The following is a 13,793-nucleotide window of genomic DNA, read 5'->3' on the forward strand; positions in this document are numbered from 1 at the left end:
GAGAGAGAGAGAGACCTGCGGCCGCCGCACCAACCACATCTCTGTTGGAGTTCCTGGTGTTCAAAAAGAGCCTAGTCTTGTAGTGAGCATGGGAAGCATAGAAATCCGAAAGTGCCATTTCGATGCAACTCAAATACATTTTCCCAATCGGGTCATCAAGGTCTATGACAACTCCGACGTCCACTGGGATTGTTGTTCTGCTTTCAGCTCCCAAGGCGGCGACCATGAGAATCCATGAGAAAAGAACTAGGATACTCCTTCTCTGATTCTCCATAGATCGAGCTCGTATTAAACTCGAAGTGCAAGGACGTCACTAGCTAGCTAGCTCGCTCCTATCAAATGTCAGGCTAATTCAGCAGTTTATATAAGAATTAATAACCACAGAAGCTAGCTAGGTCGACGATGATATTTTGATCAGTTTCAGTGTTTCTTAGTCCTATAAAAATATTGATCAAAATACGCAACACATCTTTTGACCAACACTTCAGTCCAACTTAATCTAATCGTAGACGACTGGACTGATGGAAGACTTATACTGGTCTCTCGTTCAGACCGCCTGAGAATGAATTATCTCTCTTTTCTCTTTATATCTTAACCGCTACCGCTAATAAGATATATGCAGGTCATTCTTATGTTTAAATAAATATGTAATTTCTCAGCCTCTCATGACCAATATGATCCATCGTGTTGTTTGGGCTGCTTTGACGTACGTAGCATATATACGACCAAATCTTCTAGAATTCCTGGGGTTGTAATTAAAGTATAATTAAGATTAAGTATGGAAGATATATGCTCAATCGCCATAGACATATTTAATGCGTAGCATATATATTTTATGGCTTTCAACCTCTCAGAGTTGAGTAAGAAACCCAACAACTATATTTTGTTTTATTCATAGACTTTTGGTCGTATTAAAATGTTGAATCATTTTCGAGACCAAGTCACCCGATTCATGGTAATCCATCAATAAGCTAGCTTGAGGTTAAAATGTTTGGATATTGAATCACTCTCATGATTGATCATGTATGCAGTATGCAACTTATATTTTCTTTTGGAGCCGAATTAAAATTTAACCAAAAAGCGGAGTACGTTGATCTGGTGACGGAAATATCTTTGAGTTCGATGGATGAATAACTCCGTTGTAATTGTAAAGAATGTGAGCAACGTTAACATCGTGGAGCCTGCATATGCACCAAGGAGTAAGAATTAAGCACATACTAGCTTTGGTTATCACAGACGAATTTGTCAAGTACGTGAAGCAAAATGGCATAATCAGGACTCAGGAGTCATTAGTTTCTTTATAAATAAAAACCTAAAACAAAAGTAGCCTCTCTCACTGTTCCTTCTAATGCCGCCAATGACATAACCCATAACCTAAACCGCCATCGCCAATTAACTCAAGAAATTGAGGTATAGCTATATTAATTTCATTTCTCAGTATCGACCAAAAAAAAATCGAATATTTGGATTCTTTTTCTTCCTCTTTTCCTCTAAATCTCTAATTACTTTACTGATCTGTGATTTTGTATTGGTAGGGATGAGACAATCCCTTTCTTCCTCGACGAGGGCCTCGTACGTAAGTTCATAACTGCATGCATCTAGATGTTTTATTCATTCCAAAGTCCTGGGAAGAGAAAATTCAGTCAAATACGCTGAATGGAAATTCGGGTCCATAATCTTTTGAACAAGATTTCCCCCAATCTTCTGTAGCAAAAGTGTATTGGATTTTAGTCCCGCAGGTGAGCAGACCCGCTCACTTGCGGGACTCTATTTATGAGACAAAACGGGACAGATGGCTTATAGCCATTAGATTTAAATGAAACAGATCGAAACAGATCGACGGCTGAAAGGATCTTCACAAAACATTCTCTGAATCTCCACGACCCACACCCAATTCGGTGCCCATCTTCAAGCCTAATCATTAACATGGTCTTCTGTTCATCATTCCAACCCAGATTGCAAACCCATATCATCTTCTCCTCGTCAAAACATCTTATTTGGGGAAGGAAAACCCGATACATATATATCAGATGGATCATGAATCTTGCCTCAGATACACAAACACCACAAAAAACTACCGTTAGATTTCGTTAGGAGGATTTGGCCGCCACCACTAAAGCCGCCGCGACAACCTCCACTCCCGGCTTGACTCTCTTTATACCCAATTTGATCTTTCTATTTATATTTAATCCCACAATCGAAGTATGCAGCCTTTTAAATTGCAAAATTAGGAATCTTTAGTTGAAGGAGGATAGGAGGAATTGATGGGGTTTGGTCGGGGTAGAGATTGGGATTTGGGTGGATACAGGTAAACTCTTACTTTTCTCTTTTCCTTCTTCCCCATCTCTTCCTCTCTAACCCTTGTTGCTTAATTGAAAATTCATCCAGCAAATTCAATATCAAGTAGAGAATCAAACTAGAGAATTGAGAACTGTTGGATCTTTATTGTTCAAATCGAAGAAACCTCAAAGAATCAGACAACATAATTTTCAAATAAAAAAAGCAACAATCTTGGATATTTGTAGATGAGAAAAGAATGAACCATGGTTTTTCCTCAACCCAGGATACAGAAGGTTATAGAAATCCTGGATAGCATATACAGGGGGAGAGAAGGAAGAAAAGGAGAGCGAGCAAGTGAGCAACGAAGGTTGAAGATGGGCACCGAATTGGGTGTGGGTCGTGGAGATTTGTCAAGATCATTTCAGCCGTATGATCTGTTTCATTTAAATCTAATGGCTATAAGCCATCTGTCCCGTTTTATCCCGTAAATTTTAGTCCTGCGGGTGAGCGGGCCTGTAGGATTTGAATTTACCCACCAACAACACTTCTGAAACCTCATGAATATGACATGTACGTACTTGCAGTATTCAGTGGCATAAACCTTCTTCTGGTTATTTGGTTATTGTTCGTGTCAGAAATCTGCATGTCCTAGCTAACTGCATCTCTTAAGGGATGTAGAGCGTGCCAATATCTTGCGATACGAGTTGTGGGCGTAGTGTGCCGGATCTTTCTTTTGTTTCAAGCAGTTGTGAAGGGAGGAGAGCCCCAACTCCATTTGTTAAGTTTTCTTTTCATTTAGATGGCATTAAGATTTATCTTATGATCTATCAATATTTACGAAATTAGGATTTATCATGTTGATCTGCTGAATGATGAAAAACATCAAGTTATTGTTTTGTCCAAACATGATCGATATGTTCTTTGTTCCGTAACTGATTTTGCAACTAACAATTGCACTTTTGCAACTTTCTTATACGTGTATGCTCATCAACGGGGTAAATCAAGAATAAATTGTAGTAGGGTAACAATAACATATGATATATTATATACAAACTATATATATACTTAATGAGGATTAGGAAGACACAGCTTTTGGCTTAGCAACTAAAATTAGTTTTCAAATAAGCTTGTTTCTGTTAGTTCTGTTGGACAATCTAGCGGTGTACTTTTGCTTAATGATGAAAACTTCAAGTTAATGTTTTGTCTAAACATGATCGATATATTGTTCGTTTTGTAACTGATTTTGCAACTACCAATTGAACTTTTGCATCTTTCTTATACATGTATGCTCGCTCATCAACGGGGTAAATCAAGAATAAATTGCAATAGGGTTTCAAAAACTGGTGATAGACAAACTATATATATACACTTAAATGAGGATCCCTAGATCTTTTTTCCTTGTTGATACTAAAATGGATGAAGACACAGCTTTCATATATAGAATTTTCTTTGCACTAAATAAACTTTTTTTTCGATGAAGCACTAAATAAACTTTAAACTTGATACCACAAATACAAAACATAAAAATGAAAACTATATAATTAAACGCAAATAACGTTTACAAAAGCCAAAACACGAGTAAGGCTTACATATTTTAAGCCTTGCCTTTGTTTCCCAACCACAATATAGTTGTTGAATGTCGTCTAATAAGCTTCGTCATCAGTGCCCCAGAACAAAAACAAGTGCAACTGTGATCGAGTCTGCCGAACCTTTGTTAAATATTGTTCTGATAAACGACGTGTATTTCTTGGGGATTTCATAAGCGAATCTTTATTGTGAAATTTTATAATAAATAAGGACTAATTTCAATTTATCCTTATCAACTTTAAGTTGATCATCATGTTAGTTCATTTTCTTTCAATTTCATCAAAGACACCTCTCGACTTCCAATTTTCATCAGCCGTGTCCAAACTTCTGTTTTCCATCTAATTCCCCCGTCATGTGATGATGTGATATTAAGAATCAAGAAAACCAAATTTGAAGTCGCTGGGCCTACAGAAAATGGCAAAATAAACAAATTGCATTCAATCCTACCAAAACCACTAAGGTTAAGGGGTGGTGATGGGAATGGAGATGTATATCGATATGGGGAAAAATGGTCAGAAAGGTTATTTTCAGAATTTTACTTTCTTCTTGATGCCACGTCATCACTTGAAGGAGGAATTGGATAGAGAAAGGAGGTTTGGACACGGCTGATGAAAATTGAGAGTCGAGGGGTGTTTTTGATGAAATTGAAAGAATAAGAAACATGATAATCGACCTAAAGTTGATATATAGTTCTAAATATCTATATAATACTAATTTTGCAAAGGTTTTGTCATTAAATAGAGCTAATAAAATTCAAAAAGAATTCAAAATAAGACAATTATATTATTGAAAATCAATATACATACACTACCAGGACAAGCACTTTAGCCGACGAAAAAGTTTCGTCGGCTTGTTAGCTTAATTCGTCGGCTAAGATCTTAGCCGACAAACCATCGTCGGCTAAGATTTCGTGAGGAAAAGGTCGTCAGCGATGACTTTAGCCGAACGAAAAAAAAAATTTTGTCGGCTATAGTCCCACAGTTTAGCCGACGAAAAACATGTCGTCAGTTTTTTTCCCAGACTATAGCCAACGAAACAGCCGACGAAATATAGTCTGTTTCGTCGGTTAAACCTTATAAAAAACTAAAAAATAACTAAAGCCGACGAAATATAGTCTGTTTCGTCGGTTAAACCTTATAAAAATTTAAAAATAACTATAGCCGACGAAATATAGTCTGTTTCGTCGGTTAAACCTTATAAAAATTTAAAAATAACTATAGCTGACGAAATATAGTCTGTTTCTTTGGCTAAACCTTATAAAAAATTAAAAAATAACTATAGCCGATGAAATATACCATAATTCGTCGGCTAAACCTTATAAAAAAATTTAAAAATACTATAGCTGACGAATAAACCTTTAAATATCGTCGACTAAACCTTTAAATATTGTCGGCTAAAGTTACTGGTTTTTGAAAAAAAAACTGCAGAAACTTTCGGCCACCTCCAACAATCACCACCAAAATTTGACAGAATCTTCCTCTCAACATTTCGAACAACTTTCTAAAAGAAGTTGAAGCCCAATTCTAAGCCTAAACAGGTCAATTGAATCAAAATATAAAAATCCCCAATTTTAAACCCTAAAAACTTCAAATCTTCGATTCTCCTCACACACACCGAATCAAGCTACTAAATTCTAGAGGAATGTAGTACTAATCAAACTCAACTTATCCATATATAGAACTCACCAAATGGTCACCTGAGGAAGGAGAAATTCGATCTACACCGAATCCGAACCAGTGGAGTTTTGGAGCTCGATTTATCTCTCACGGCGGCGTCACTCGATACACCACCTGTCTAGCAATGAAGTAGAGACGACGGCGAAGCTTTTGGGACAAGTGTGGCGGTCTCCGGTGGCTTGACGGCGAAGCTAGGCCAAGAAGAAAATCCGGAACTTTTTCTGATTTTCTGACTTCTTACCATCCACCTCCGATAAAACTCCTATATAAAGAACTTTACCTGACGAAATTATTTATTTTCGTCGGCTAAACTCTTTTGAAAATTTTGGTTGACCTCCAAAAAATTTTGGCTGAAATTTTTGAAAATTTTTCGACTTTAGCTGACGAATTTTCATATATTTTCGTCGGCTAAAGTCCTTTGAAAATTTTCCTCCAAATTTGGTTTATCGCCAAAAACATTTTGACTTTAGCCGACGACTTTTTTAATATCTCGTCGGCTAAAGTCTATAAATTCACGAAAACGCTCATATCTCCCTCTATATTACATAGTTTGGTCAAACCTTCCACACGAAAAACTTTCACGTAGATGAGACGCAACCGCCTATATAAAAATTTTGAGACATTTACCTTCCGACGATAGGGCTCCCCATAGGGAATAATAACTGTAAATAGGGTTGACCGCTACTATAGGCACCGAGACGTTACCCGATTTACGTGATTTTTGAACCATAGCCGTATTTCACCATTCTGAACACATCTTATTTCACGAGATTTTTGATAATTTTGCATCCTATGTAGAGTTGGTTCACAAAGTTGTATAACCTACTAAACAAGTTATACAACATTAGTAGACACGTTGTGATTCGGATAGAAAAAAAGGCTCATATGTCATGGCGTTAGCGATGAGTTTGACTCGTAGGGCCGTTACGCTTCCGAAAAGGTATCACGATAGTCAATCGGACACCAAAATCCAAATCTACAGCATAGTGAATAATAAGGGTAAATTGCATTGACCGCAACTATCGGCACCGAGACTTTACCGGAATACCGTGATTTTTCAACTGTAGATGTATTTCACCATTCTAGTCATATCTTATTTCATGACTTTTTTGCGTTTGAAGGTTCTACGTATAGTTTTTTTTTCCCAGATGAGTTGTTGTCCAGATATGCAATTATGAGGCACTTTAGCCGACGAAATTAAGGCACTTTAGCCGACGAAATTATATTTTTCGTCGGCTAAAGTTTTAAAAATTTCGTCGGCTAAAGTTCACAGACTATAGCCAACGAAAAAATAATTTGTCGGCCTGGTTTTTTATTTTCGTCGGCTAAAGTCTTTCTTCTGGTAGTGATACATGAATAACATGATGAAACTAATTCAAACTTTATAGAGAATATGAAGAGGTAATTATAGAAATATATACGTGCTTCATATGAAGAGTCAACACAAATTATGTCCTCTATTGCTGACTTTTTTGCTTCCTTCAACGGTTCAACCTCTTTCTTGAGTGATTCTAGGAGTTGCAAACATATCTTGAATAGTGAAAGCATGCGTAAAAGTTGGAATGATTTCTGGAGATGCTTGATTGCGAGATGGAGTTTCTCGCTCTGCATAGAATACAGAAGTTGCACTTGTCTGCTGGTTGGTATAGCTGAAGTTGTTGCTTGGTGAGGCATTCACTTCATCATCTGGAGCAACAACAGCCTTTGCTTCAGTATTAGAGTGGTTTCGTTCTTTGTCATTGAAAATCTTTAACATAGTCCTAATCCTTTTCCACTTGGAAGCACTTGAATCGGAAGTCGTCAAAACTTTCTTATACTTGTGAAGGAAGGAAGCTGCGAATATGAGGAGAGCTAATATTGAAGCTACCCCAGCAATGAGAAATAGGATCCAAAAGCTCTCAAGGCCAAGACTACTGCTGTATAATTTGTCAGTATTTGAATTTTTGCAATTGTTTTCTTTCTTGAACCATTTGTCTTCAATGTTCATTATCTTCTCTTCTTCGGTCAAATTGAGGATTGCTTGTGAAACATCGGGTATAAGAGGAGAACCTATCGGAAATACCTGTAAAGTGAAAGTGAGATAAGGAATTAGATAAGAGAAATTGTAGGAACTTAAAATACCTAATAACCATATAAAAATATTTTAATATTATGATCTCGATTATCAAAAGAGATCTTACAAAAGCAAAGCCATCGGTTCTAAATATAGGTCCAATCATGGTATACTTGGAACAATATTTTGCAACAAAAAGCTTCATATAGGGGGTTTCATGGAAAATAGCAGCAATACCACCCTTTGCACTCCCCTTTGAAAGAGCTTCATCTATTCCTTCCATATCTTTGTAGCCTGTAAGCCTGTAATCTTTAAAACCTTTTTGTTTCAAGATATCATAAATATAAGAACTCTGCATATAACCCACATTTTCTCTATTCCTCAGTAGATCATTTATATCTGTAACAGTTGGTTGGAGTTGTTGGATGGTTAATAGTGATGCTAGACTAGCTGTGTAGCTCTGTGTCACTATTAGCACGACGAATATCCATATGATCATCACAAATCTTGCCAAGTTACTAACCACTTTCTCCCCTGTAAAACGAAAATAAAGAAATGTACAAATGTTGGAAAAGTAAGTATCAAATATGAATATATGTTTCATGGAGAAAGAAAAATAACAAATTATGGATGAATAATTACTTTGTGAGAAAACCATGGTTGAGAAAGAGAACCAAAAGCTTGTGCCAACTTGATGCGAAGGAGAACCACGAAAATCATCATTAATTCGATGTTCAAGCACCCAAATTACAAAGCCTATAAATATGAAAAAACACAAAGTTGTCATCCAAAGGTCCCATGTCAAAGGCTTTAAGAAAACCCATGCACTTTTGGTCCTCTTGTCTTGTATTGGCACAACCATCACTACACCAGACTCGGTATATGGCATAGTAAAACCCACATACAATGACCTGTTTGCTCTAATCGTTGCATCTCCGACCACAGCATCAAACTTCTGTCAAGTAAGAGTCAACAAAATAAAAAATTTCAGGGAAATTTAACTTCATATCTTGCTTATCTTTCAATATAAGGTATATCAAAAACCTAAATGCAAACATAATGACAATATGTTTACCCCATCATGTACTTGATACACCAAATCATTGTATGTGCCAGCGCTGCTTCCATTAGCATTTGCAAAAGGAATAAACTCATAAGGAAGCGCATATGGTAAGATCTCCAATACGGCCTTAAACACTTCAATGCTGAATCCGGTGACATCCACTGTATTAGTACTTGGATTTCTGAACACATTAACAAACTCTAGAAAACCATCCTTCACAGGAACTCCTATTCTTAGCTTGGTACCGTTTGCTGGGATATCCCATCCCTTAGGAATTGATGACGACTCTCCAGGCCATAAAATAGGTCGAAGATCACACTTGGAAGTTGATATTCTACTGCTTCTTGATGAATTCAATCGCTTAACTACCCTTCCGTTTTCTGGTTTCCAATACCCAACTGTTCTTGTTCCATCACCATTCACATTAACAATCCTAAAAGTTGATATATTAAGTTGCCTATCAACAAGATTAAAGTTTCCTGCCATACCTTTAAAATGAATAGTGGATAATGCACTAGAAAGTTTCGAACCGTATTGAGAGACCTCAAAAGTATCAAGATCTGTTGAATTGAAGGAAGAAACAATCCTCTTTTGAAATTGGAAACGTACATCGGCATCATTCTCAAATGCCATGGCTAATGCAAAAGCAGCATCATATGCCCGCAATCCAAAAGCATCTAATTGAACATCAATGTTTTCCGGATTATCTTGATAAAATTTCTTTTTCCACCTTGATTTGAATAGTCTAAGCTTCCTGGTCTTTGAAATATAACTTTCTACACTCAACAGTCCTTGCATCGAATCCAAAGTTGAATCCATAGACTTTAAGTTATTTCCAATACCATTAGTCGTGATCCAAACAAATCCCTCATTCATCATTCCCAACTCTTTTGCCTTAGAAAATAACCGAGATGAAAGATTAGGCTTCATATGCACAATGAAGACTCGAGTTTGCATCGTCATCAACTTGTAAAGCTCCTTTTCAATATCAGCATTAGTGGCTGATTCATGAATTGGACTTCTGTGGGGGATGTGAACATCAACCTCTTGCAAGGCATCAATTAGAAAAGGTATGATTCCCTCCCCGTACATATTATCTACGTAGATGGGTACAACTCGTCTCCATCTAAAGTTTTGAACAATACCACTTATAGCTTTCACTTGGTTCAAGTCATTTTGTGCAAATCGAAAAAAGTAAGAACTCTGAAGTGAAGTAAGAGAAGGGCTTGTTGCAGAAAATGATATGATGGGTACATGGGCTTGCTCCCCAAGACTGACAACAAAACTTGCTTGCATTGATGACATTGGTCCCATAATGGCTTTCACTTCTACATTCTTTATCAGATCTAAAGCTGTGTTTTCAGTTCATTGTAAAAAGAAAAACATAATTAGTTCAATTCGTTTGAGAATTCATATTTTGAAAATGGCAGTAAACCAAATGCAATTAGGATTTAGATAATCGTACTGTGTCTAACGTTTAGTCATGATTGTTCGATTTAAATTGGTTATAGAAAATACTAATATATATATATTTTTATCATACAAACAACTGAAATGTTACAACGAGTCTATCGTGAGTCAAACTCACGACCTTTCACTTACAGAGAGGAGACTGATGTCACTAGACCAAAATGGTACTGGACAGAAATACTAATATTAAAACCAAATTTTCTTTGTTGTGTATCTAATGATTTCTAATCAATTGAATATTTTGGTTTTAGGTATCACCTTTTTTCATAAAAGCATTTTTCTTTTATCATACTAATGAACAAACACTCTTATTCTCTAGTGTTGTATGTTGTTGTAAATTTTGTGTTCATTTACTTTTCTATTATGGCTTCTTGTTATACATATGACATAGAGTTTTACCCAGTTTTAATTAAGCTTGTTATATCAATCTTTGACAAAACCAAGGATGTGATAGATGCAAAGCTAGCTTGTGTAAACAAAAAGGAGTCTCTCTAGAAAAGACGGAGCTGAGAATTCAAAAACCTAAACCCTAGGAGTTGCATGGTGGCGGGTAGATCCTGCTGTTGGGTTTCAAACGACGCTTCATCTTGAAGAGGAATCCGATTATGGTGATCATCTCCTGGTCTTGTACGTAGTTGGTTTGTTAAGGTCTGGTGGGTGCTATATTCTTGTGCTCACTTGAGATCGGATTCGTCATGTGACAAATGTTTCGGCTTTGGCGGCGGAGAGGGTTTTGCTTTTTGCATCGATGGTAGCATACGACTTTGGTGCAGCAGGTTGCCTTGCGGTATGCACACCTTGTCTGCAGAGGCACCATAGGTCTCAGGTTTGGACGACCACCAGACTGAACAACAGTCTGGGGCTCCTATATGCTGAGTGTAAACATACACAAATAGGTCTTAAGCGTCATCCTCTTTAGTACATGATGTTTTGCCCTATAGTTGAATAGGAGTAGAGGGTTTTTTTTTTTGTTTTTTTTTTTCTAGGTGTAGTGTTTAGATTGTCTGTCTTTTCGAACTTTAGTTGTAAATTGTCTGTCTTTTTTTTTACTTTAGTTTTATTTTTGAGTTTCAGTGGAATAAGGGCTCCTTGAGCTTGTATATGAGTTTTATCTTTCGCTTGACTAGGTGTTTCCCTAGTCATATTGGCTATGCCAAATAAGACTATCTCTGCAAAAAAATTCGACTTAAACAAAATTCCAAAGATGATATTTATAGATTAATTCAACTTTTGAACGGTTAAGATTATTATTTACATTGTAAAAAGTATGTAGATAAAAGAGATCCAGTCCAGACGCACACTTACATACTACACACTAGTCCGAACGCAAGTTTTTTCCTTAGGTGAGCAGTACATTCAGGGGGTGTGTTGTATTTGGATTTCCATGATGTTTTAAAGACTTTTGTGGATTTCAAAAGTTTAGAGGTATTCAATTAGGATTTATAATTAAAGATTTTAAATCTATGAAAGAAGAAAATTTTCAATGCTACGGGAGTACCACGTGGTAGTCTGACATAGTCCTATATTCCAATTAAATTTAGACATGTGGATTTTCTTCATGAAAAATTATTGCAGCTATTTTGTCAAAAACTATTTCGGGTTTTATGTTGTTTTTTAAATACTAAACTCTAATCCCTAAACCCTAAACCCTTAAACCCTATACCCTAAACCCTAACCCTAAACTCTAAACCCTAGCTAAACGCTAAACCCTAAACCCTAGGTTGAACTTGCTAAATACCCATGAATGTCATTTCACAAAAAATAGAAAATATTAGTTAATATTTTAGTTGTAAAAAATCCACATGTCTAAATTTGATTGGAATGTAGAACCACGCCAGACTGCCACGTGGTCCTCCCGTAACACTTAAAAATTTCTCCTATGAAAGTATGGAGGTATTCAATAAACACACGAATTGTTAAAGATTTATTAAATGATAGATTTGCACAGTTTGTCCGGTGTAAATTGTAAAGAAAATAATCCAACCCCCTAGACATAAGATTTCTATGGATTTACAATTTACTTTCTTTTTATTATTTTATTTTATTCCTCTCTCTCTCTATATATATATATATATATATCATTACATATCTCATTTCTTTTTTATAGCTAATAAGCTTTTTGACCTTATTTTATTTTTTTAGAATAATCATCCACTCGGTTTTTATGTGTGCCTTATATATATTCTACAATTATTTTTTTAGTTCTTTTGCTTCTTACACTATTATAACACTTGTATTTAACAGTTTCAATCAACTCATTATTAGCTGTAACATAGACTATACATAGTTTGGTGAAACTTTTGAACTTTGCTTTATTGTAATAGAGATAGAGATAAATATAATCATTATAAAAATATTTTTTCTTTACCGTGTACAAAATAAACATGTTTTTTTACTATGTTTTGATATAAGTGTATGAACTTTTCAAAATGATATCTTATGAATATGAATTTTTTTATTCCTTCTCTATGTCTCTAAAGGTTTGGTGCACATATAGAGCTTAAACTTGTGAAGTTTTCATGTTATTACTTTTCTTTATCTACTCATGTTACATGTTTATGTTAATAAGTGATGAATCATAAAATGTTTATTAAATTCTATGAGAATCCATACAAATTTATCATTTGTTTTTAAGAATCCTAAAAATTTTAGGTTTTAAAATCTATATGAATCCAATAGATTTTATAAATCTGCATAAATCTAAGAATTTTTTTTTAAATACATCAATTAAAAAAAATATGCATATATAAGTCTGTTTTATAAAATATGCATAAATCCAATAGACCCTATTTTGATTTATGCATATTTTTTTAAGTGATGTATTTAAAAAAATTCTTAGATTTAGCAAAGAAAAATGATTCTAGGCCTTAATAAGGTCTAAGATTTTTGGCTTTAATCATATGTGAAAATGTGACATGACATGTCACCTAAGTACATCATCAATTTAAAAAATCATGTAATTTCATTCTTAAATAAAAATACAATCTTATATTCTCAAGTTCAATGCTCTAGATTATTTTGTCTTTATATATAATAAAATATTTTTGAAGCCATTTTTTCATTATGTTCATCATGATTAAATTTAATTACCTAATATACTGTGAAATATATATATTTTTGAAATTATTCTTGTTCAAAAAAATGAATTCAGTTGAATATTTATATATATATAGTTTTTCGAATGAAAAAGTTATATATATATATATATTCGTCCCAAAAAATTATATAATTCATCCAAAAGGATTCGATACAAGTTTTTCTATTTTTTTTATCACTTACTATTTTGTATTTTATGTTTAAAATTCGATGAAGAAAATATATATATATATATATAGGGCCCTTTAAATAAGGGATCCCTATTTATGTTCATTTTTAGGAATAGGCTTATACCATTGGATGTGTTATTTAATGAGCTTGAATGACTGAGATTAAAACAAAAGGTTTAACACTTTATATCAAACATGGACCGTTTAAGATCATTAAAAATAAATAAAAGTTTTTGATGACTTAATGATCACCAAATTATCTAAAAATTTGTATAAATGATCTACTCATAGAACCCAATGAACTGAACGGTGGAGATTTGATTTTGTGATCGAAAAGTTCGTGAAATGACTTAACGAATCATTTTGGATGAAATATATATATATATATATATAGTAGG

The 13,793-nt window shown here is 34.7% G+C and overlaps 1 protein-coding gene and 1 pseudogene across 1 annotated transcript in view; both read right to left on the reverse strand.

Annotated features, from left to right (window-relative positions):
- The window catches only part of LOC101300329, a 5,514-nt pseudogene extending 5,240 nt beyond the window's left edge, over window positions 1-274 (reverse strand).
- A 6,758-nt stretch (window positions 275-7,032) lies between these two features.
- Window positions 7,033-13,793, reverse strand: part of LOC101300610 (glutamate receptor 2.7-like) — a 7,063-nt gene continuing 302 nt past the window's right edge. Inside the window, exons 2-5 of the mRNA XM_004295775.1 lie at window positions 8,672-10,011; window positions 8,239-8,551; window positions 7,724-8,130; window positions 7,033-7,605 (exon numbers count right to left, since the gene is read on the reverse strand). Coding sequence (XP_004295823.1) covers window positions 7,033-7,605; window positions 7,724-8,130; window positions 8,239-8,551; window positions 8,672-10,011 — 2,633 coding nt within the window. The remainder of the gene's footprint in view (window positions 7,606-7,723; window positions 8,131-8,238; window positions 8,552-8,671; window positions 10,012-13,793) is intronic.

The sequence above is a fragment of the Fragaria vesca genome, linkage group LG3 (assembly GCF_000184155.1).
Source record: "Fragaria vesca subsp. vesca linkage group LG3, FraVesHawaii_1.0, whole genome shotgun sequence".
NCBI lineage: Eukaryota > Viridiplantae > Streptophyta > Magnoliopsida > Rosales > Rosaceae > Fragaria > Fragaria vesca.